Source organism: Mixophyes fleayi, chromosome 2 (genome assembly GCF_038048845.1).
Source record: "Mixophyes fleayi isolate aMixFle1 chromosome 2, aMixFle1.hap1, whole genome shotgun sequence".
NCBI lineage: Eukaryota > Metazoa > Chordata > Amphibia > Anura > Limnodynastidae > Mixophyes > Mixophyes fleayi.
The window spans coordinates 251,631,588-251,657,505 of NC_134403.1; the positions used below are offsets into that span (position 1 = coordinate 251,631,588).

A 25,918-nucleotide genomic window follows, 5' to 3' on the forward strand; every position below is an offset into this window, starting at 1 on the left:
GCATAGTTATTTCCCCATTATTCCCAAGTTTTTAAAAAATAAAAAAAAAGTTATAAAAAATATTAAAATAAAAAAAAAAAAAAAAAAAAAAGTAATTATAACCAAATTTGCAAAACCAATCCAGCAGTATAAGTCCATTGGTACTGCAATATTGCCAAGTTCACACATTCTGCAGTATCTTGTGCTACATATAATGGAGACCAAAAATTTGGAGGATAAAGTAGGGAAAGATCAAGACCCACTTCCTCCTAATGCAGAAGCTGCTGCCACTAGTCATGACATAGACGATGAAATGCCATCAACGTCGTCTTCCAAGCCCGATGCCCAATCTCGTAGTACCAGGCATGTAAAATCCAAAAAGCCCAAGTTAAGAAAAAGTAGCAAAAAGAGAAACTTAAAATCATCTGAGGAGAAACATAAAGTTGCCAATATGCCATTTACGACACGGAGTGGCAAGGAACGGCTTAGGCCCTGGCCCGTGTTCATGACTAGTGGTTCAGCTTCACCCACGGATCTTATCCCTCCTCCTCCTCCCCCCCCCTACAAAAAATTGAAGAGAGTTATGCTGTCAGCAACAAAACAGCAAACAACTCTGCCTTCTAAAGAGAAATTATCACAAATCCTCAAGGCCATTCCAAGGGTGTTGGTGGTTGTCAAGCCTGACCTTCCCATCACTGTACGGGAAGAGGTGGCTCGGGAGGAGCCTATTGTTGATGTTGCTGGCGCTGTGGAGGAACTTGATGATGAGGATGGTGATGTGGTTATTGTAAATGAGGCACCAGGGGGGGAAACAGCTGATGTCCATGGGATGAAAAAGCCCATCATCATGCCTGGTCAGAAGACCAAAAAATGCACCTCTTCGGTCTGGAGTTATTTTTATCCAAATCCAGACAACCAATGTATGGCCATATGTAGCTTATGTAAAGCTCAAATAAGCAGGGGTAAGGATCTTGCCCACCTAGGAACATCCTCCCTTATACGTCACCTGAATAACCTTCATAGTTCAGTGGTTAGTTCAGGAACTGGGGCTAGGACCCTCATCGGTACAGGGACACCTAAATCCCGTGGTCCAGTTGGATACACACCAGCAACACCCTCCTCGTCAACTTCCTCCACAATCTCCATCAGATTCAGTCCTGCAGCCCAAGTCAGCAGCCAGACTGAGTCCTCCTCAATACGGGATTCATCCGAGGAATCCTGCAGCGGTACGCCTACTACTGCCACTGCTGCTGTTGCTGCTGTTAGTCGGTCATCTTCCCAGAGGGGAAGTCGTAAGACCGCTAAGTCTTTCACAAAACAATTGACCGTCCAACAGTCGTTTGCCATGACCACAAAATACGATAGTAGTCACCCTATTGCAAAGCGTATAACTGCGGCTGTAACTGCAATGTTGGTGTTAGACGTGCGCCCGGTGTCCGCCATCAGTGGAGTGGGATTTAGAGGGTTGATGGAGGTATTGTGTCCCCGGTACCAAATCCCGTCGAGATTCCACTTCACTAGGCAGGCGATACCAAAAATGTACAGAGAAGTACGATCAAGTGTCCTCAGTGCTCTAAAAAATGCGGTTGTACCCACTGTCCACTTAACCACGGACATGTGGACAAGTGGTTCTGGGCAAACGAAGGACTATATGACTGTGACAGCCCACTGGGTAGATGCATCCCCTTCCGCAGCAACAGCAACAGCTGCATCAGTAGCAGCATCTACAAAATGGCTGCTCGTGCAAAGGCAGGCAACATTGTGTATTACAGGCTTTAATAAGAGGCACAACGCTGACAACATATTAGAGAAACTGAGGGAAATTATCTCCCAGTGGCTTACCCCACTTAGACTCTCATGGGGATTTGTGGTGTCAGACAATGCCAGTAACATTGTGCGGGCATTAAATATGGGCAATTTCCAGCACGTCCCATGTTTTGCCCACATCATTAATTTGGTGGTGCAGCATTACCTCAAGAGGGATAGGGGTGTGCAGGAGATGCTTGCGGTGGCGCGCAAAATTGCTGGACACTTTCGGCATTCAGCCAGTGCCTACCGCAGACTAGAGGCACATCAAAAAAGCATGAACCTGCCCTGCCATCACCTCAAACAAGAGGTTGTGACGCGCTGGAACTCCACCCTCTATATGCTGCAGAGGATGGAGGAGCAGCAAAAGGCCATTCAGGCCTACACAGCCACCTACGACATAGGCAAAGGAGTGGGGATGCGCCTCAGTCAAGCGCAGTGGAGACTGATTTCCGTGTTGTGCAAGGTTCTGCAGCCATTTGAACTTGCCACACGAGAAGTCAGTTCCGACACTGCCAGCTTGAGTCAGGTCATTCCCCTGATCAGGCTGTTGCAGAAGCAGCTGGAGAAAGTGAGGGAGGAGCTGGTAAGCCATTGCGATTACACCAAGCATGTAGCTCTTGTGGATGTAGCCCTTCGTACGCTTTGCCAGGATCCGAGGGTGGTCACTCTTTTAAAGTCAGAGGAATACATTCTGGCCACCGTGCTCGATCCTCAGTTTAAAGCGTATGTTGTGTCTCTGTTTCCGGCGGACACAAGTCTACAGCGGTGCAAAGACCTGCTGATCAGGAGATTGTCCTCTGAAGAGGACCGTGAAATGCCAACAGCTCCACCCTCATTTTCTTCCACATCTATGGCTGCGAGGAAAAAGCTCAGTTTTCCCAAAAGAGGCGCTGGCGGGGATGCTGATAACATCTGGTCCGGACTGAAGGACCTGCCAACCATTGCAGACATGTCTACTCTCGCTGCATTGGATGCTGTCACAATAGAAAAAATTGTGGATGATTACTTTGCTGACACCATCCAAGTAGACATGTCAGACAGTCCATATTGTTACTGGCAGGAAAAAAAGGCAGTTTGGAAGCCCCTGTACAAACTGGCTCTATTTTACCTGAGTTGTCCCCCCTCCAGTGTGTACTCGGAAAGAGTTTTTAGTGCAGCGGGGAACCTGGTCAGTGAGCGGCGAAGGAGGTTGCTTCCTCATAACGTTGAAAAAATGGTGTTTATAAAAATGAATAATCAATTCCTCAATGAAGTACAGCACTGCCCTCCAGATAGTACAGAGGGACCTGTGGTTGTGGAGTCCAGCGGGGACGAATTGATAATGTGTGATGAGGAGGAAGTACGCACTGTAGGGGGAGAGGAATCAGAGGTTGAGGATGAGGACGACATCTTGCCTCAGTAGAGCCTGTTTAGTCTGTACAGGGAGAGATGAATAGCTTTTTTGGTGTGGGGGCCCAAACAAACCAATCATTTCAGCCAAAGTTGTTTGGTAGGCCCTGTCGCTGAAATGATTGGTTTGTTAAAGTGTGCATGTCCTATTTCAACAACATAAGGGTGGGTGTGAGGGCCCAAGGACAATTCCATCTTGGAACTTTTTTTTTTGCATTATATGACCAATCAACAGTCGTTTGCCATGTTCAAAAAGTAAAACCAAATTTAAACAAATTCAAGAAATTAAACCAAAAGTAAAATGCCCTGTCATAATTTAAAACAAGAGGTATTGACGTGCTCTAAAACTACTGTATTGTTGTTTATATTTTATAAACACTACACTTGAAAGCTTGAGTCTTTCAATGAAAAAGTAACTGTCCATTGCACGAATATTTGCAACAGGGACAATTTTAGGGTTAAGAAAGTCAACTAATAACACTTCGACGCTGTCTGTCTTTATAAACACTACACTTGGAAGTTGGAGGAGGTATTGTGGCCCCGGCACCAAATTTACTACCGGGGCCACTCCACTGTGCAGTCCATATTTAGGTGTATCAGATATTAAACAACGGTGACAGTTGATGCCCAATTTTTTAATTATATTGTTGGCGCTGTAAAAAATTGTGTTCCGGGCACACCACACTACGCAGTCCATACCCTTTTTTGGTGGAATTCTGACCCGTGGAGGGTTTTTTAATTATATTGTGGCCTCGGTACCAAATTGTGTACCGGGGCCACCACACTACGCAGTCAAGATAGATAGATGCGTATCATAGATAAAGTACATTCAGTGGTGTGGGGCAAATTGAAAAATATTCAAAATGCACTGACATTATCAAAAACAAGAGGTTTTCACACGCTGAAACTCCAACATGTATATGATGGAGAGGATGGAGGAGCAGCCGTATGTGCAGTGTAATGCAGACCTGTTGAAGGTTTTCTATATATTTTTTATTGTGGTGCCCAGTGCCCACTACTCTACGCAGTCCAGATACTATTTTTGGGTGTAATTCTGACCTGTTGAAGGTTTTCTATATATTATATTGTGGTGGCCAGTGGCCAGTCCTCTACGCAGTCCAGATACTATTTTTGGGTGTAATTCAGACCTGTTGAAGGTTTTCTATATATTTTATTGTGGTGCCCAGTGCCCACTACTCTACGCAGTCCAGATACTATTTTTGGGTATAATTCAGACCTGTTGAAGGTTTTCTATATATTATATTGTGGTGGCCAGTGGCCAGTCCTCTACGCAGTCCAGATACTATTTTTGGGTGTAATTCTGACCTGTTGAAGGTTTTCTATATATTATATTGTGGTGGCCAGTGGCCAGTCCTCTACGCAGTACAGATACTATTTTTGGGTGTAATGCAGACCTGTTGAATGTTTTCTATATATTATATTGTGGTGGCCAGTGGCCAGTCCTCTACGCAGTCCAGATACTATTTTTGGGTGTAATTCAGACCTGTTGAAGGTTTTCTATATATTTTTTTATTGTGGTGCCCAGTGCCCACTACTCTACGCAGTCCAGATACTATTTTTGGGTGTAATTCTGACCTGTTGAAGGTTTTCTATATATTATATTGTGGTGGCTAGTGGCCAGTCCTCTATGCAGTCCAGATACTATTTTTGGGTGTAATTCAGACCTGTTGAAGGTTTTCTATATATTTTTTATTGTGGTGCCCAGTGCCCACTACTCTACGCAGTCCAGATACTATTTTTGGGTGTAATTCTGACCTGTTGAAGGTTTTCTATATATTATATTGTGGTGGCCAGTGGCCAGTCCTCTACGCAGTCCAGATACTATTTTTGGGTGTAATTCAGACCTGTTGAAGGTTTTCTATATATTTTTTATTGTGGTGCCCAGTGCTCACTACTCTACGCAGTCCAGATACTATTTTTGGGTGTAATTCAGACCCGTTGAAGGTTTTCTATATATTATATTGTGGTGGCCAGTGGCCAGTCCTCTACGCAGTCCAGATACTATTTTTGGGTGTAATTCAGACCTGTTGAAGGTTTTCTCTATATTATATTGTGGTGGCCAGTGGCCAGTCCTCTATGCAGTCCAGATACTATTTTTGGGTGTAATTCAGACCAGTTGATGGGTTTTTAATTGTATTGTGGGGAACACTCCTCTACGCAGTCCAGAAAGATACCTCGTTGCAACGTTTTGTACTAAAAAAAAAAAATTATTGTGAGGTGTTAGGTGTTCAGAATAGCCTTTAAATTAGTGGAAATTATTGTTATTGAATGTTATTGAGGTTAATAATAGCGTAGGAGTGAAAATAAGCCCAAAAACTTGATTTTTACACTTTTTAGTTTTTTTTCAAAAAAAATCCGAATCCAAAACCTTAAATCCGAACCAAAACGTTTCGACAGGTGTTTTGCAAAACAAATCCGAACCCAAAACATCGAGAAAATCCGGATCCAAAACACAAAACACGAGACCTCAAAAGTCGCCGGTGCACATCCCTAGTATAGCTATGTCCCAGTCATGATTTTCATTGCACCATGACTCCGTAATAGCTACAATATCCAGATCATCCCTTGTCATTAAAGCAATTAGTTCTGCAATTTTATTTCCTTAGCTTCTAGCATTAGCACACATAGCTCCAGGGGCGCACGGAGCATTTTTAAGGGGGGGGGTTTTCGCTCCACCGGAAACAAAAAAAAAAAAAAAAAAGCGAGAGAGCTGCTACGCATGCTCCCGCAGCTCAGTTTAGGCAGCACTGTACTATACAGCAGCCGTGGCGCTATCAAAGAAGCGTCCGCGGCGGTGCTGTATACAATACAGCACCGCCGCGGACGCTTCTTTGACAGCGCTGCGGCTGCTGTATAGTACAGTGCCGCTATATAGGGCACTTTTTAGCGGAGGGGAGGGGTTTCTGGAGACCCAGAAACCCCCCCTGCGTGCGCCACTGAGCTCTAAGAGTTTTGTTTGTGCATTTCTGTTCTTATCTTCTTTGTTTATCTCTCTATGTTTATTTTGTTTTGATCTGCATTGTCTTCTGTTGCTGTGGATAGGTTTTCTGTACTATTAGCTTGCAGATACCTCTTGGTTGGGCAGATTGCTTTATTCCTGTTTAGTTCACTGCCCCCCCTCTGCTAGTTTAAATAGTTGCTGATGAAGCTTCCAAACTGCTCACTTAGTATTCTGGTTCCCCTTTAAGATTGGTGCAGGCCATCCCTTTTGTATAGGCCCCTATCTTGCCAGATGGCATGACTGTGGTCAATTAATCCAAATCCCTCCTCATAACACCATTTCTTTAGCCACACATTGAAGATTCTCATAGAATGAGTTCTGTCTTCACCTCTATGCACTGGTAATACTGCTGAAAAAGTTACAGTGATTGCCACCTGTTTTAGAGCAGTCCCTAATTTTCTAAATTCATCTTTCACTGCCATGACTTTAGCATTAGCCAGGTTGTTTGTCCCTAGGTGGACAATGACATCCACTTCCCCATCTTTTCTTGCTGCTTTCACAATTCTTAACATGCGTTCTTTATCCCTTGGAGTTGTGGCTCCAGGTAAGCACCTTACTTGTTTTTCTACTTCAGTTTTCCCAGATGTATGCCTCTTATAATGGAATCTCCGAAGAGAAGTGTAGTCCTTTTTGGAGATTTTCCTGTTCCTATAGCTAGTAGAAGTCCCCGTATCCTCATGTTCTGTGTTTCCTATATTATTTGTACATTCCAGCCCTGCAAGAGCAGCATATGAGTCTTGCAATATCACAGCTTGTGGAATGTTTCTGTGTCCCTCTGGATATTTTCCCCTTTCAGAGCTCACAGTATTCCAGGTAGAATGTCTTCTGGGGGCTCTCTGAGGCAGTGGTGGTCTCAATGATACAGACATTCTACATACCTTAGCCTGCAGTTTGGCTATTTCCTCCCACAACAAAGAAAATTGCCTACAGATTGGACAGTAGCTGAGATTCCAGAATGTTTCTCGCAAAACAAAAACATTACATCCACTGCACTACTCCAAACATTGTATCAGATGTTAAGTGTAATGTCAATATTTGTGCACCTGTTTCTGTATTCTAACTCACCTGATTCTGTTTTCAAACTCACAGACTCGACTTGGACTTCCTCTGCACTGGACCTGAACTCCCTCTGGAGCTTGGGCAACTTTTACTGGATCATTGGCAGTTTTTTTTCTCTGGCAATGACAGAGTTCCTCTAGACTTGGCAGTTCTTTATCTGAGCCTGGCAGCTTTCTCTAGTAACCTGGCAGCTTTCCCTGATAAATTGTCAGTAACATGGGTAGAATTCTGTGTAAGATTCTCAGCTCTCTCTTTCCCTCTCTCTCTGTGAGAATTGCAGCTCACTCTTAGAGATTTGAAGCACTTCTTATTGCCTATAGTCTCTCTATAATGGTGTGCCAGTCTATGGGTGCACTCTTGTGCTTCTCTTCCTTCCTCCTCTTTGTCGTCGGTCTCTCTGTGTTTGACAGGCTCTGAACTCACTTTCTTCTCCCTTTGGCATGAAGTTCTATTTTCCTGTGGCCAAGGTAGCCTTAGAAGGCCCGACCCTGCTAGAGGCTCATTGTCTATTGTGCTCAACTCCTGGGGCCTAGCCTTTCTATGCAGGTGACCGCTGGGTCCTGGAGTTACATATACAACCTAATGTACGTGTCATATACAAGAGATAATAGTGTCCTGACAGTGTTTTTAATTAATGAGAAAGTCATGTTCTTCATATAAAATGTAAAATACTCCCACATTTGTTGTTTTAGCTATATATATATATATACAATGGGAATCTTCTTTCCTGCAGTAGTACAAATGGAATTGACAAATAAGAAATCCGAATAGATGGTTGCAACTTGACATAATATAGCCCCAACACTAACTAATGAAGTACTATCAGCTGGTGGGGTCCATACGCACACAGTCAATCAGAAGCCTCTAGATATGTGTTGCTGGTGTCAACATCATCAGCATGTGTATTTACAGTAGGCCTCTGGTACCTGCAAAAGGTCTACTTACTAACAAGTGTATCTGGGGATGCATCCATGCCTCATTAGGTTGCATCTCCAGAGGACATGCTACACTTAAGTGTACACACCTTTACTGTACTCACCTAATGCTTGCTGACCCCGTTATGCTTCTCGTAAAGCATAAAGGGCCGCAATTTTAAGATACGCATACATTTTAGATACAGACGTATTTTGGTACCCATATGCTGTACAGAAATGCAATGTATACAGGATCACCCACCCAGCAACTAAGTGTGCTTAGAAATTGTTTTCTAGTGTTGTCATGTATGTTATTAATACTTTCTAGATGCACATCTTGGTTTATTCAATTGATTTCATTAATGTTGTAAAGTTAACTGCAACTTTTTTGCTTTGTGTTCTTTTATAGCAACAGTGTAACTAACAGCATATGCCGAGGTGTATTGCTGCTAGTAGTGTATGCAGTTATCCATATAACATGTGGTTTCTTCAACGTGCTGTGATTAGAGCTGTGTGTGCCATGTATCCAGCTGTCACTACCCTGCCCCCCCTCCTCCTGTGTCCGGCTCAGAGACCTTGGGACTATTTATAATTTGGGACACACCTCCTCACTGACAACAAGCTAGAGAAGTCTGTATACTCATAGAACTGGTATATACCCACACAGTGACACACTATACTCAACACAAGTGTGTACAAAACACAAAGCAGGCAAACTACAAAGTATTACATGCAGACATTTTTATATGAGACTGTAGACAATATAAACTTACACATAGAGACTTTTACAGTATTATGTAGTTGTAAAGTCACACCCACTTCACCTGCACTCACCAACTTATTAACAAAAACACATATAGATTTGTGCACAGACAACTATCCATATTACTACCTGTACTACTTCTTCACGTTGATCATATGGGGTCAGAAGAGGAATTACTGAGAATTGGGAGGAGGCTGGAGAAGAGGATCAATGAGCGGAATCTGGTGAGGACCTGGTAATCAGTTGGGGGAGAATATTGGGGAGATGCAGATTTAAGGGGATCAAAATATATAAAAGCTAAATAAGAGAAGCAACATAAGATATCAAGAGTAGAAAGATTAAACTAGTCACTATTTTGTGTCATGTGTTTAGAAGGCTGGGGTAGATTTGAAGGGGGAGAGGGAGCTGAGAAAGTAGTGTGCAAAGAACACTGAGTGTGTGAGCATGGGATACACTGCCGTGAGTTACGAAAGTCTGAGAAGAATATGAATAAATAGAAGGGGAAATGAGAGTGGGGCTGTAAAAGGAAAGATCGAGTGGGCTATGCCACTATGAGAAAGAAACACGAGAGACTGTGAACCATAAGAAGAAAAAAGAAAAACAAGTAGGATATGAATAGTGAGGAATATAGACTGAACAGAAGAAATAAGGTTGGAGAGATATAGAGAAATGTAAGCAAACAGCAAACTACGCGCATACACACACACACACACACACACACACAGAGACAGGAGTGCAGGGGACGTGTTGTGTGTATATTGGGTGTGTAGCTAACATGAGGTTGTATTGTTGGCCACTATGCACAAACCCTAATCTATACAAAATGCTACATGGAATTATTTGGAACTTGCCGTATGTCACTTTTATTGCTCTTTATGAGCAGGGTTCTCATTCCTATTGTGTCTCCATGTTTGCTTAAATTTTATGTAAATAATATAATTTCCTGTATGTAATGAATATTAATAATAATAATAGTAACAATAATAACTATAATTGTTATTTACATAATATATTATACTCATATGAAATCTGCTCACTAAAAATACACTAGAAATATACAGAAATATACAGAAAATTGGCAAGGGAAGCACCCTTAAGTAGAGGAATGTATTTTGTGTTGAAATGAGAAATTATTTAACCATGACACAGAAAACAAATACCCCATTCATACCTCCTGAAAAACCTGGGTTTTTGCTTGGGAAAACACAGACGAACCTGGTTTAGGCGTAATATGAATGGTGCTAGTGAAAAATCCAGAGTCTGAAAACCCGGGATTTAGACCCGGGACATTTGGTGGGGCAATTCCCATGTTGGGTCTCACATAAAGCAGCTGTTTGGGTGTCTGGGACGCTGGCCCTGAGCAAAACTCTCATCCTGTACATATACCATACTTGCCAACTCCCGGAAACTTGTGGGGGCGTGATGGGAGGGGGCGGGACCCTGTAATTTTGGCCCTGCCCCCGTTGCGATTGGCCTCGCCCCGCCCCCTCCCACCCTCCAAAATGCCGTGAATCACAGAGAATCGCGTCAAATGACGCGATTCTCAGTGAAATCCGGGATGCGGGAGAAATGCCAGCTCGCCCGGGACTGACCCGAATTTCGGGAGTCTCCCGGACTTTCTGGGAGAGTTGGCAAGTATGACATATACAGACGCCGAGTATTCTCCCTCTGTGCCAGATATTGCTCCTTTCTCCTCCTGAAATGACACTGTGCATCAAGCTCTCATTTGCTGTAAAAAACAGCAAATAAACGCAATAAAACAGGAACGCTGGGCTACCCAATATTGACTCGACGGCCATGATTAAAGCAATGCTGTGAACAGTCACCACCCACTTTGACCTCATCTTTGTGTGCAAAAAATTATTCCCCTTTAAATGACCTCAGTATTTTTCAGCCAATGAAAGCTCACACTTATTGCCAGGGTAGACCCGTGTTCAGTATGAATGGGGTCGACCCGGGAGACAAGGTGCAGTGTGAACGGGTTCTCTGAGCTGGGACACTCTGTGCCTTGGCAAAAACTCAGCTTGGAAAACCCGGGAAATTGCTGGGGCCGCAGTATGAAAGCCATATTCGTGAACGAGCGTGAGGAAGAATGTAAATAAGGGCGTCATATTTGCAGCTCTGTCACTGCTCAGAGGTGCAAATATGCACTAAAAATACAGCAACCAAGTAGACAATAGCTTTTATCTGCCTGGCGCAATTACACAATGAAAGCAAATGCATGATTGATTACTATGATTTTAGTGCAGGTTTGTATCTTTGATTTTGGTAAATAACGCTGAGCATTTTTTTCTCTTGTAGAGTACACTTAATGTGACATGCATGAATAACAACAATGAGTTTTACGAAGCATGTTTTGTATAAGCTGGGAGTGCTGCTGTGCACAATGCTGCCATGGTAATTACTGAATAGATATATTCAATTAAGTGATTATCATTATAATCATAGATTTGTAAGGTGTAGCAGTGCACCACAGCGCTGTACACTAGGGAAAACAGTACGTACATAAAACAGGGACTTACAAGGTAGACAAAATAAATGTAGACATAAAGAGCATGGAGGACCCTCCTCATTAGAGAGCTTATATTCTAAGTGGAAGAGGGCACAGCTGAAACAAGAGGAGCAAGTGTGGCTCACAGTGAAGTTTGGGACAGTTGCCAAGGTGCATTAGTATCAACAGGGATAAGGTAAGTTGTACAAAAAAAGAGATGGGTTTTCAGAGAGTATCTAAAGATTTGAAGGCTGTGGGAAAGCCTGATTGGGTGTGATAAGGAATTTCATAAGTGGGGAGCAGCACAGGAGAAGTCATGCATTGTGCATATACTGCAGTGTGTTCTGTCTGTATGCATATAGCAAGCAACAGACAGCCAGAGTGTACTTATACAAAGAAATAGGCGCTACGGAATTTTCTGGCACTATATAAATAAATGATGATGATGATAGAAATGTTCAAATGGAAACATTTCTTGAGATCCGCTTGTACTTTAACATGCGCATACGTACGTGCAATTTCCATCCGATTTTACAAAATGCAAATTGCATTCATATTGCATTCCAAGATGAATCAGGCACTTTATGAAGAAGCTACACTGCTCCCCATAGGGATGAGACTGAACAGTGAGCAGAGGCAGAGAACATATAAACACCCTGTAGAGACTGAGCATGATAAATATAATGTCCATAATAATGTAGAAAATGACAGAATAACTGCATGCTTGCGTCGTTCTTGCAAATCATCTCTCATGGGAAGTGCCTTGTTTTATTCATAAAGACATTTTGTAAAATAGCTTAGTAATTTATTATCGCAATGATAAGAAATGATTTAATGTGCCTATCTATTATAATTGTTCAGCCGGGACAGCGACTCTAGTATGGGAGTGATCACTTTAGTTTCAGGTTCTGAACTGGCCTTTGCACAATTTTCAGTAGAAAGGAGGGGAGGAGCACAAAGATCCCTCTCCAGCAGGGGAGGGCTGGCACACTTTTGTCCCGGGGGCAAGACTCGACTCAGCAGCCTATTAGGAAACTTTTTAAAGGGAAAAAAGATACAAGTGACCCAGTGACCCAGCCCAAGGTAGCCCACTATGGGACCAGCCTGGGGGGCAGATGCCCCCCTGCCCCCATCTCCAGCAACTTCAAATGGTTTTAGATGTTGGAGTCAAGCTCTAAATTCCAGAGCTTGTTAAATAGGGCATTTTCACAGTCCCCTTAGACATCTATGGGGACCAGTGGCACATGCAGGGGGGGTTTCTGGGTCTCCAGAACCCCCCTCCGCTAACTAAGTGCCAACCATAGCGGCACTGTACTATACAGCAGCCGTGGCGCTGTCAAAGAAGCGTCCGTGGCGGTGCTGTATTGTATACAGCACCGCCGCAGACGCTTCTTTGACTACACCGCAGCTGCTGTATACTACAGTGCTCGCTGCCGAAATGGAGCTGCTGCGCAGCTCTCTCGCGTGTTTTGTTTTTTTTTTTTTTTTTTGGTCAAGGGGGAAACCCCCCCCTGACAATCCTGCATGCGCCCCTGGAGAGACTACATCTGCAAATGAAGATGCTGGGACTGCAGCAGATATTTTTAATGCTACAATCCTCTAATAATAAATAGGCATGGTACCTGGTAATCCTGTGAAAACTGCAGGATCTAACCTCTTTGCAGGTTCATAAACAGGCTGCTTGGTCTCCCCCTTCTAGAGGGATTTCCACATCCTAAATGTATTTGTTTCTCTTCTCCAGGCCTTATAAATATTTAATAAAAAGCAGTACGTTGTATTCAAAAATGTGAATTATGATCAAGGACAGTAAACTTCACATCTTGGACATGAGATTAATCCAGTGGAGTACCAGAGTTTTGCAAGGGGCACCTGTACAAGCTTTAATAGGATCTGTGCAGGCAAATTATTTGAATTAATGGAGGGTAACCTGAATTGCATTCCGTACTGATCCTCTCTTGTATTATATTGTATGTTATTGACTTATTATATCTTGTATCTTATAACCCAATTTTTATCACCCATCCAACTATGATAAAATTCCCGGTATTCATTTTTATCTATTTTCAATCTTTTATCCCTTAGGATCGTATTCTGGATCTATTAAAGGAACTTCAGAGATTTCAAATCACTGTTCCTCTACTGCGGGTAAGAGTGACACCTAATCCTACTTAAGAGACCTGCACAGACCATTAGAGCATAAGGGTTTGTTAGAGAGTAGAAGTGAGTAGCTTATTGCTTCTTAAGGGCGTTTATCGGTATATATTAAAGGATTGAAGTGCACTCCCTCTCTCTTACAGAGCACAAGGATTGGGGTGACTGTTAATAAATTAAAGAAGCAAATCAAAGATCGAGAGGTTGGTGAGCTTGCCAAAGTCTTGATCAGGGACTGGAAGAGACTACTGGGTAAGTAGGCTTGGAGTCGATAAAAAAATTATAAACAAATAATGAGTCATGTGAATGAAGGAAATTTAGATGGCAATTTAGAAATAGAAGAAATATATGGTAATAATCATAATAACGAGACAGGAAAACAAAAAAAGTCAGCAATATATAAAATTGTATTCTTAATACTGAGAATTTAGTATGATATATATTAATTTCCACTTTCACAGCTATTTTCCTACTCAGTTCCCATTACCTCTTTCCCCTTATTCCCCACTTTTCTGTTTGTTTCTTTTTAGAATCCTCATACAAGAATAATGATGCTTCCGTGGTCATATCATCACCCTCTAGAACTGAGCCTCCAAGGTTAGTGACTAGTATCTCTGCTTTGACTACAACACTCTTCTCTCAACAATTCCCTTTTTTTTCTTTCCTTACTTTTTTCTTTTTTAATGTTTTTTTTCTAAAACTGACATGAAATGAAGCATGAAGAAAGAACGAAAGAAGTTACAGTCAAAAAGGTTAGTATATTATACGAAACATATATTGTTATAGCTTATACTATTTGCCCATACTAGTTGCAATGTATAAGAGGGGACTCTCCCCAACATAAAGGATTGTGGCACGTTTTGACATGCCTAGGCCGTATATTATTCTTTTTAGTGAAGAGCCTGAAGGTTTTTGTTCATAGCTCTTCAATTGTGTTTCTCCCTGCAACGAGCATTGGAGTTTTTGTTTTACTTCCAGTTTTTTCCTCTAAAGAACACTGTAAAACGGAGGTGAGAAGGGGGGGGCAAAGCACATGAAAGGACAAGGCGTGGGTGTAAGAACAACTAATGGTTTGGTAGAAGAATAACAAAAGTCAAATATACCTAACAAAACTGTCTTAGAAGAAAGCACATGAATCTAACATCTTTTAAATCATTGATTTAACTAGACAAAGCATAATTATAAAAAAGCATCATATTGCATTGAATCCCATTAAATGCTCACACTCACTTCAGCACATTTTAGTCTCTTTTAGGAAATATCGTGGCCCTGATTCATCAAGGAAAGCAAAACGAATGTAATGAACGGTTTTTTTGGGGTTTTTTTTTTTAAATGCACATACATCAGGTATACACATGTCCATTTTCAACAAGGAGCGGATCTGAAGATACGCCTGCTGGTGAATACGGGTCTAGGTGCGCTCTGCTCTGGCAGACAATACACTGCAACATATGTCCAATACATATGTGAATATAAAATCACAAAAGAACACACAAAAAAAGACAACTATTTAATTATTGTCTACAGCCTTAGATTTCAGGGGCGAAAAATAAAATTGCCGACATGTCATTCTACACACGCAGTGGCAAGGAAAGAATGAGGCCTTCGCCTTTCTCTATGAGTGCTAGTTCTGCAACTGTCACTGAGGCATCTACTTGTAAGGTCAGTCATGACCGAGCAATAGTGTACCCATAAAGAAGGCCCCTTTCAGCATTTCTGCAGATGTGTGCATGAACAGCCCAAGTGTAGCCGGTGATACATAAATTGAGGATGCCACTTTGGAATTGCAACATGATGAGGGGGATATTTGTGTAGCTGACGAGGGCGCTAATGAGGATGTTGATGAGGATGATGTTGTTTGTGTAAGTCCTGCTCCAGTGGAAGCAATTCTTCCACATGCTAAGAAGAAGGCCATTGTCATGCCTGAGCATAAGACCAAAAAATCCACCTCTTATGTGTGGAATTATTTTTACCCAAATCCTGACAACAGTTGTCTAGCCATTTGTAGCATTTGTAAAGCCTCAGTAATTTAAGCATGGATGTCTAAATAGACGTGCATATGTATTACCTTCCACTTTGATGCTGTTTCATCAGTATTGCACAAAGTGTTTGTAATCTGCACTTTACGTCAAAGGTATCTAACTATATTATATTTGTTTGGGAATTGGAGCTGATTCAAAGCTCAATGATGAACTTGCTTTTTACTGTGAATTACAATGGCTCTTTTTAGTGCATTGTCTGGCACCCTGGATTGGTCTGGGTCTGATAAAAGCACACATCTCGGGGAGGATCAGCGCTCATCACCATGCATTAAGTGTAAAATTACCACAGTTATCCGAGAAACGGGTGGATCGATCAAATGAACCATAACTGATTTCATGATCCAAGGACAATTCCATCCTGCACCACTACTGCAGTGTGGCAATGTTTTCTAGATGTGCTATGAACTGGCGGGTGTTTGAGTCATTGCTCTGTCGCTTAGCATCCAGCCAGGTCCATTCAGTCTTTGTTTCAAAGTGTATGAAAATAATATTGTCTGCAAATGACTTGAAATTAGTGGTATTGAGGTTAATAATAATGTAGGTGGAAAAAAAGCAAAATCACGTGATGCTAGCAAAAATATCATCTCTAGATAGAACATGCAATCAGGAGCAACTGTAAAAATGCATTTTATGTAGAGTAGACATTAATAACATCATAATAAATGTAATTTATGGAAAAAACTTGAAAGAAAGAAAACTTTTTTAATTTTTAAATGTTTTGTCATTAATAACTATGGGCCTGATTCATCAAGGTACGCAAACGCATACGCATCTGCTAAACGGGACTTGAGCTACGTAAAACACCACATACGCAGCGCAAACAGAGCAGATACGGCACTCAAAGTCAACTCAATCTCAAACTCCAACGCAAATATAACGGTTTGCGTCACTCAAAGTATGCAACACAGATGCCTATGCGTTTGCGTACCTTGATGAATCAGGCCCTATATTATTTGCAGGTGACTTTAATTGAATTTTTCTTTTCTGTGCTTTTGGGACTTTACATTTAACGTATGTTTTGAACGTGTAGCGTATTGTCTGTTAGCGCAGAGCGCACCTAGACCCATATTCATCAACAGACGTATCTTAACATCTGCTTCTTGTGGAATACGGATGTGTGTATGCCTGATTTAAGTGCGTTTAAAAAAACCCAAAAAATGTGTATGTTCATTTTGCGCTGCCTTGATGAATCAGGTCCTTTATGTGGCCTGGCACCAAACGTTTTCCTTCTTCTCCTAAAGCAATGCCCCTTGGAGACTCATATGTCTTTAAGCGCTCATACCAGTTATGGGACATCAAGTGTCACATCTTTACAATTTGATATTTTATTTATATTGGCTTATGTGCCTCTGCTATGAAATGTGCTTACATGGGGCAAAAGGTATTTGAAAAGGCATTGAAGTTAGTGGCCACGGTCCAAAAATCATCACTTTCAAGAGAGCGGCGTAAACATCTGGTTGTTTTATGTGACTGCAAAAAGCTCAATGGGCAACAGCTAAAATAGAAACTTCGCAACAAATGCATATTCTTAAGTCCTTGATGCTCATTAGACAATCCTGCATGACAAAATTGGGCTTTTGTGTTTATGCACAGAAGCCAAAACAAAGACCTGGCTAGCCCACATTCTGAAGTGGAAATCCCTATTCCTTCCATATCTGGTCAGTTGCTTCATCATAAGGAACAAAAATGTACTCTCTATGCCAGAGGCAGAACTAGCGAGCTGTGTGCCCGATGCAATATTACCTCGCACAGAACTGAAAGAGCTTCGGTCATTCATATTAGACCTCCTTTGCAATTTGATACCTCATTGAGTTTGTCTCCTTCCACATTTGCTATATATTATTGATAAATTTTGCTGGTTGTTAAATACCTAATAGCATGTGAGTAACTTCATTTTACAAAGGCTTTTATTATATAAATTACATTTGAGGGCTTTTAGGCTATTTTAGCCCACCATAATGTTATTGTATGTTCTATACTCTCTTTCTTATATCTCACTTGTGCTCTCCATTACCCACAGACTTTCCCCTGCTACACCTATGAGCCTTCATGCAGAGAAAGGAAGGTATTTATTTCATTTCCTCCAACATTGCTGATACATATCTTTTCTATACTGATTCTTACGTAATAATAAAAACAGCATAGTATACATTGGCACAAAGTTATGGTGCAAAAGTTAATCATACAGTAAAAGTATAATATAAGCAAATAACTGAGCAAATAGGGCATGTGAAATATTGTGGAACAACCATTTATTTCACAATGGAATATGCGTATTAGTACTGAGTAATTACTGAGTAGTAATTATACTGTATTTCATAATGGAATAATAATGATGGGGATTTAATAACAATTAGATCCAAGTTTCATCAGATTATGAACTTTGTATTCTATCTATAAAAATATATAGCTAACATAAAAATATGAAGCTAAGATAGTTAAAAAGGCCGTGCATGGCAGGGTATGTATGCACTAACATTTGAAATGCTTTAAAAGTCAGGAAAAACTGCACTTAAACTGTGTATGTCTGAATTTTATATGCATTTGATATCTGTTTAGATGCATTTACAAATAAATTCAATAAGTGTTTTTAAATTTCCATCTGTGACAAAACAGGAAATTTTGGTTTTAGTTTAAGCCAAACACATTTGGAAACACATAAGTAAACACCTCATTGCATTTATACTGCTGTCCCATTGAGAAGAATGTGGCATTCAAAATAACACACAGCAGCACAAGGCAACACAAATAAAATTCATGAAAAATGCAAATATGTATAGTCTCACTTGGTACAATGATTATTTATTTTCACATCTACTTATATGCTCTTAACTTGCCTTAAAACCTTATGTTAAATGTATCATTTTAACACCAGTATTAATGTGTAAGATATAATTGATCATAACTGGCAACCTGTGCTGGCTAGGAAATCAATGTAAATCTGTTTGAGTCAGATAGCTGTGTATTAATAATATTGCAACAAAATAGCAAGGTCAACAATAGCACATGTGATAAAGGATCAACAGATTACAGTTCAAACAACATGTGTGTCCATATTAACACAAACATATTTCCAAGCCCTGTACCGAACACAGTCACTACAATAACATATTCCAAAATAAATATTTATTGCTACTATGTAGCAGGTTTTATATACTTTATATGAATGAAAGTTATACATGTGGGTGTCTTGCAAGTTTAATAATCTTCTGGCAGATAGCATTCACAATATTGACTGTGAATGACGAACTGTTGACAGAACTGCTCATATATGCTAATTGGAGGGTTCCCTTGTCAGCTTCGAGGAACCACAATTTAATATGTTCCCAATTACAGATAATGAGTTGACTACCCTGACAGAAATAGTTGCAATTTTTTCCCTTAGTTTCACAGAACAGATGGTTTGCCCCAAGATGAAAGTTAAATTGCCAATGTACTAAAATAAGAACCCTCAATGTGAAATGCCTCTTTGACGTTGCATTTGCAGTGGTCTTTCTGGTTCGTTACAGTCTTATGCCATTACCATCTCCCTTTTGTCAAGCAGTGAATGTCCTGAAATGTCTCATTCTCTGAACCAGCAACCTGCTACTAAGGATCCAAAACCGAAACGGTAAAGCATGCAGTATATAATAAGAATGTACTGTAAACACCTACCATTATTTCACATAAGTAAAGATGTACACTTAAGAATAATGACAACTGATCCACTTTTTAGATACATAAAAATATGCACACTGATTTTAGGGAACTCAGTCCCAACTGTCCCTGATTTTTGTCTAATCTACCTTTCTAGCTTACCCATTTCCAAGTATAGACAATCTTTTTTGAAGCATCTAAACAATCCCGCCAGGGCCCTAATCCCAGTTCATTGGCATTCCTGCTCCCCACGCACAGTCTGAGAATGTTTCCACCTTATAGACTCTTGTATGGCAATGGACAATATTACCTTCTCGGCATATTGAGAACTTATACAGAGGTCCTTGCAAAGTCGACCTCCGCTAATGCTGCCTCTTATTTTGACACAGATAACAATGCTATTACGAGCCGCGGTGGTGTAACGGCAGCTCATTGTTTACTCGTGGGCTGAGTCCCGGCTATCGGCATGAGGACCAGGACGTCAATTCCTCCTCATCCCGGCATTTGCCCTGATGATGGCCAGGACGCTCTCTGAATTAGAATTAATTAATTAATTACTGGCCACCTGTGGCTAATTGCAGTCCTGATGCCCTGGTCCCTGATTGGTCTATTGTAGTATTTAAGGCAAGAAGTGCTTAACCTCTCAGTCATTTATAGCATTGGTGCTGTGCATTTGCTGACATGCTCTGTGTATCTGTGGATACTCTGCTGAACTTCTGACTGACTCCTGTTGTGACCCCTGGCTTGTTTCTGGACCCTGCATGTTATCTTATTGACCTGACCTTTGGCTTTGTTATTGGATATCCCTACTCGCTGCCAGCCCTGATCCCTTGGTCTGTCCCTGATTATTCTACTTGGACTGCTACTGACCATCTGCTTCCTGTCTTGGCGACAGCTGCCTATCTACCTGCTGCAGTATCTATAATATAAATGTCTAGTGGCGTGTGTTAGTCTGTCTGTGTGTATGTGTGTGTGTGTGTGTGGAAAAAATAAAACCAAGCTGCAGCGCCACCTGCTGGGCGGAGTTATACACTGACCTACTAAATTCTTAGTGTGTGTGGAAAAAAAAAAATCAGAAAGGGCTGAAATTTGGTATACTAAGATGTTTTTAATTTGTTAATTTAATTTGTTAATTGTTAAAAGTGTTTATAAAGATTTAAAATATATATATATATATATTTCTTGAAGGAGAAGTGACAGTTGGGAGTGGTTGGTGGTTGCCGGGGGTGACAGTGGGGAGTGGTTGGTGGTTGAGGCCTGGGCTATGGCCCAAATGCATGACAAGAACCTTTTTAACACCTTAAGTAGCTTGATTTGACTAGAATGCATGAGTATCATGCACGGGTTAACTTGTTGCATATAAGTTTCCACTACGCTAAAAGTTAAGAGCTGGGGGCATCCAAGTACCTGTGTGCGCAACAAGCTCTACAGGAAAGGTGGCTAGTATTGGCAAAGACCTCCGTCTCTTGTTCTAGAAGCTTATGTTAATAGTCGATAGTTGTAACAAATGCAAGCAAAAACAATGCAGAACCAATCAACACACTGGCGTTATGCAAAGGTAATCTAGGTGCAAAACGCAGACAGTTGTGAAGAACGTAGCTGCATTGTTGCTGCATTAAATTTCAAGTTAATCCTTTTGGACTTTAGTTTGTTAGGTTACCTGAATGCAATTCTGAAGTGTGGTCATAGGGGAGAATTTTGTAATACACTGTTGGTAGAGGAATGCATACTGTGGTGCAGATGACTTGCTGATCCCATTTAGCCCTTAAATCACATGTCTATCCATTCTTTAATCATGTAGTGAATGCCCTGAAATCCATTCTCCATCCCACAGAGAGCAAAATACTGCCAAGGACCCAAAGATGAAACGGTAAGAGCTTGCTGAAAACAATGAGTTTGTATTGAAATTGCAAGTGCTAGTTTACACTTTGAAAACCACATTGTATTTAAAATAGTTTGTTCTAAAAAGAACAGAATCATTGTCCACTTAATTAACTTTTATAGGTATGATTAACATATTTTTGTTAGCAACCCATTGCTGGGTATAATGAAAGTGGCAGATAGCAAAGGAAGTTTCTTCAGAGGCTAATATCTAACTGTTATTCCTGAGGCAGATTCCAAGATCAGGCAGTGGATCTGCACTTTTATATAAGCCTGGTAGATGCATTTATACAAATGAAGAAGCAGATTGGATCTGCAGTTTTTGTGGTTTGCAAATGAAACACTGTTTCCCACAGAAATCTCTTGAACCTAAAATAATGCCTGCCATTCCTCTACATGTGTCTCCCGCTTCTTCTGCAACCTCAGTTTCCATCCATGGACCAACTCCTTGGCCTCTCTGACACCTTCAAAGTTGCTTGGCACTCAGAGCACTGCTTTTCTCCTTACTAAAATATGGAGGAAGGTTCATATTGCTCTCAAACAAGCCTCTTTGAGGTCCACGTTTCACAGATCTGCATGGTAGGGAGTGCTGTCTTAAGGTTGGTGACAGGGTTTGGCTCTCAACACGGAATATCAGACTCCGACAGCAGTGCAAGAAACTGGTTCCCAGATTAATTTGGCCTTTTGTCATCATTAAACAAGTTAAACCTGTAGCCTTCAGGTTGGATCTCTCACGCTCTCTCAGAATTCCTAATACTTTTCATTGTTTGCTTGTCGAACCAGTGTCCTTGTCCAGCATGTTCAGGTCCCATGATGCTCACAGACCTCATCTTGCTAAGGTCCACGGACATCAGGAATTTATTATAGAAAAGTTTCTTGACTCAAAAAGAGTCCAAGGACAAGTCCACTCCCTGGTACACAGGAAGGGTTATGGCCCAGAAGAACGTTTTTGGATACCTCAGAAACATCTTCATGCAAATAAGTTACTCAAGGAGTTCTTCAAAGAATTCCCTGGGAAGGTAGGATGTCGGAGTTCCTTGACCCCTTCTCAAGGGGATGCACTGTTAAATGCAGCGGCTCGTTCATTACTTACAGCCGCGTCCTGGTCGCCGTTACGTCTGGGATGTCACTTCATCCTCATCCAGGCCGTCACCAGGGCAATGGCCAGGACGCTTTCTGTATCAGTGCAGTGTCCTAGGATTAGGGGACAGCTGGGCGTGTCTAAAATAAGAATCATCCAATTAAATAATTATTAATCTCCTCTAATTGCAGTTCTGATGCCCTGGTCCCTGATTGGTCTATTCTAGAATTTAAGGCAAGGAGGGCCTAGCCTTCCTGACGATTATAACGTTGGTGCTGTGCATTTGCTGACCTCTCTGTGTATCTGTGGATTCTCTGCTAAACTTTTGACTGACTCATGTTGTGATCCGTGGCTTGTTTCTTGACTCTGCTTGTACTCTTCTTGCCCTGACCTTGGGCTTTGTTATTGGATATCCCTGCTCACTGCCAGCCCTGACTCTTGGATACTGCCACCTATTTACCTGCTGCAGTACTGCATATAAGCTTCCACTATGCTAAAAGTTAAGAGCTGGGGGCTTCCAAGTACTTGTGAGCGCAACAAGCTCTACAGGAAAGGCGGCTGCTATTGGCGAAGACCTCTGTCTCTTGTTCTGAAAGCTTATGTCAATAGTTGATAGCCGTAACAAATGCAAACAAAAATAATGCAGAACCAATCAACACACAGGCGCTATGCAAAGGTAATCTGGGTACAAAACGCAGACAGTTGTGAAGAATGCAGCTGCATTTTTGCTGCATCAAATTTTAAGTTAATCCTTTGGGACTTTAGTTTGTTAGGTTACCTGAATGCAATTCTGAATTGTGGTCATAGGGGAGAATTTTGTAATACACTGCTGGTAGAGGAATGCATATTGTCCTGCAGATGCCTTGCTGATCCCATTTGGCCCTTAAATCACATGTCTATCCCTTCTTTTCTCATGTAGTGAATGCCCTGAAAGCCATTCTCCATCCCACAGAGAGCAAAATACTGCCAAGGACCCAAAGATGAAACGGTAATAGCTTGCTTAAAACAAAGAGTTTGTATTGAAATTGTAAGTGCTAGTTTACACTTTGAAAACCACATTGTATTTAAAATAGTTTGCTCTAAAAAGAACAGAATCATCGTCCACTTAATTAACTTTTATAGTTATGATTAACATATTTTTGTTAGCAACCCATTGCTGGGTATAATGAAAGTGGCAGATAGCAAAGGAAATTTCTTCAGAGGCTAATATCTAACTGTTATTCCTGAGACAAAATCCAATATCAGGCAGTGGATCTGCACCTTTATATAAGCTTGGTAGATACATTTGCACAAATAGATCCGCAGTTTTTGTGGTTTGCAAATGAAACTTACTGTTTCCCACAGAAATCTCTTAAGCCTAAAACAATGCCTGCCATTCCTCTACATGTGTCTCCTCCTTCTTCTGCAACCTCGGTTTCCATCCACGGACCAACTCCTTGGCCTCTACGACGCCTTCAAAGTTGCTTGGCACTCAGAGCACTGCTTTTCTCCTAACTAAAATATGGAGGAAGGTTCATATTGCTCTCAAACAAGCCTCTTTGAGGTCCAAGCATTTCACAGATCTGCTTGGTAGGCAGTGCTCTCTTAATGTTGGTGACAAGGTCTGGCTCTGAACACGGAATATCAGACTCTGCCAGCAGTGCAAGACACTAGTTCCCTGGTTCATTGGGCCTTCTGTCATCATTAAACAAGTTAAACCTGTGACCTTCAGGTTGGATCTCCAACGCTCTCTCAGAATTCCTAATACTTTTCATTGTTTGCTTCTCAAACCAGTCTCCTTTGCTAACAAGTTCAGGTCCCATGGTGCTCACAGTCTTCATCTTGCTAAGGTCAACGGACATCAGGAAATTATTATAGTAAAGAAACTTGACTCAGAAAGAGTCCAAGGACAAGTGTACTCTCTGATACACTGGAAGGGTTATGGCCCAGAAGAACGTTCTTGGATACCTCAGAAACATCTGCATGCAGATAAGTTACTCAAGGAGTTCTTCAAACAATTCCTTGGGAAGCTAGGATGTCGGAGTTCCTTAACCCCTTCTCAAGGGGGTGTACCGTTGTATGCAGTGGCTCTTACTTTACATACAGCCGCGTCCCGGCCGTCGTCGTTACATCTGGGACGTCACTTCATCCTTATCCCAGCCATCACCAGGGCAACGACTAGGACGCTCTCTGTATCAGTGCAGCGTCCCGGTAGAGGAATGCATATTGTGGTACAGATGACTTTCTCATCCCATTTAGCCTTTTAATCACATGTCTATCTCTTCTTTTCTCATGTAGTGAATGTCCTGAAATCCATTCTCCTTCTCACAGAGAGAAAAATACTGCCAAGGATCCAAAGATGAAACGGTAAGAGTTTGGCAAAGACCTCTGTCTTCTGTTCTGGAAGCTTATGTCAATAGTTGATAGCCGTAACAATTGCAAGCAAAAACAATGCAGAGCCAATCAACATACAGGCGCTATGGAAAGGTAATCTGGGTACAAAACGCAGACAGCTGTGAAGAATGCAGCTGCATTTTAGCTGCATTAAATTTCAAGTTAATCCTTTTGGACTTTAGTTTGTTAGGTTACCTGAACACAATTCTGAAGTGTGATCATAGGGGAGAATTTTGTAATACACTGTTGGTAGAGGAATGCATACTGTGGTGCAGATGACTTGCTGATCCCATTTAGCCCTTAAAACACATGTCTATCCTTTCTTTTATCATGTAGTGACTGTCCTGAAATCAATTCTCCATCCCACAGAGAGCAAAATACTGCAAAGGACCCAAAGATGAAACGGTAAGAGCTTGCTGAAAACAATGAGTTTGTATTGAAATTGCAAGTGCTAGTTTACACTTTGAAAACCACATTGTATTTAAAATAGTTTGTTCTAAAAGGAACAGAATCATTGTCCACTTAATTAACTTTTATAGTTATGATTAACATATTTTTGTTAGCAACCCATTGCTGGGTATAATGAAAGTGGCAGATAGCAAAGGAAGTTTCTTCAAAGGCTAATATCTAACTGTTATTCCTGAGGCAGATTCCAAGATCAGGCAGTGGATCTGCACCTTTATATAAGCTTGGCAGATGCATTTGCACAAATGAAGAAGCAGATTGGTCCCATAGTTTTTGTGGTTTGCAAATGAAACTTACTGTTTCCAACAACAATCTCTTAAGCCTAAAACAATGCCTGCCATTCCTCTACATGTGTCTCCTCCTTCTTCTGCAACCTCGGTTTCCATCCACGGACCAACTCCTTGGCCTCTACGACGCCTTCAAAGTTGCATGGCACTCAGAGCACTGCTTTTCTCCTTACTAAAATATGGAGGAAGGTTCATATTGCTCTCAAACAAGCCTCTTTGAGGTCCAAGCATTTTACAGATCTGCGTGGTAGGCAGTGCTGTCTTAAGGTTGGTGACAGAGTCTGGCTCTCAACACGGAATATCAGACTCCGACAGCAGTGCAAGAAACTGGTTCCCAGATTAATTTTGGCCTTTTGTCATCATTAAACAAGTTAAACCTGTAGCCTTCAGGTTGGATCTCTCACGCTCTCTCAGAATTCCTAATACTTTTCACTGTTTGCTTGTCAAACCGGTGTCCTTGTCCAGCATGTTCAGGTCCTATGGTGGTCACAGACCTCATCTTGCTAAGGTCCACGGACATCAGGAATTTATTATAGAAAAGTTTCTTGACTCAAAAAGAGTCCAAGGACAAGTCCA

At 41.4% G+C, this 25,918-nt stretch overlaps 1 protein-coding gene across 22 annotated transcripts in view; it reads left to right on the plus strand.

Moving 5' to 3' along the window:
* The first annotated feature begins 8,776 nt into the window (after nucleotides 1–8,776).
* Nucleotides 8,777–25,918, plus strand: part of LOC142138839 (transcription elongation factor A protein 3-like) — a 90,089-nt gene continuing 72,947 nt past the window's right edge. For 3 of the 22 annotated variants that reach the window (XM_075195869.1, XM_075195864.1, XM_075195867.1), the window contains exons 1-11: nucleotides 8,777–9,159; nucleotides 13,509–13,571; nucleotides 13,724–13,829; nucleotides 14,108–14,174; nucleotides 14,294–14,329; nucleotides 17,640–17,684; nucleotides 19,107–19,229; nucleotides 21,057–21,125; nucleotides 23,137–23,205; nucleotides 24,495–24,563; nucleotides 24,927–24,995. In XM_075195869.1, coding sequence (XP_075051970.1) covers nucleotides 9,091–9,159; nucleotides 13,509–13,571; nucleotides 13,724–13,829; nucleotides 14,108–14,174; nucleotides 14,294–14,329; nucleotides 17,640–17,684; nucleotides 19,107–19,229; nucleotides 21,057–21,125; nucleotides 23,137–23,205; nucleotides 24,495–24,563; nucleotides 24,927–24,995 — 785 coding nt within the window. In that variant the 5' untranslated portion in view covers nucleotides 8,777–9,090. The remainder of the gene's footprint in view (nucleotides 9,160–13,508; nucleotides 13,572–13,723; nucleotides 13,830–14,107; nucleotides 14,175–14,293; nucleotides 14,330–17,639; nucleotides 17,685–19,106; nucleotides 19,230–21,056; nucleotides 21,126–23,136; nucleotides 23,206–24,494; nucleotides 24,564–24,926; nucleotides 24,996–25,918) is intronic. The other 19 variants (XM_075195857.1, XM_075195855.1, XM_075195852.1 and 16 more) reach the window with 16 other exon arrangements.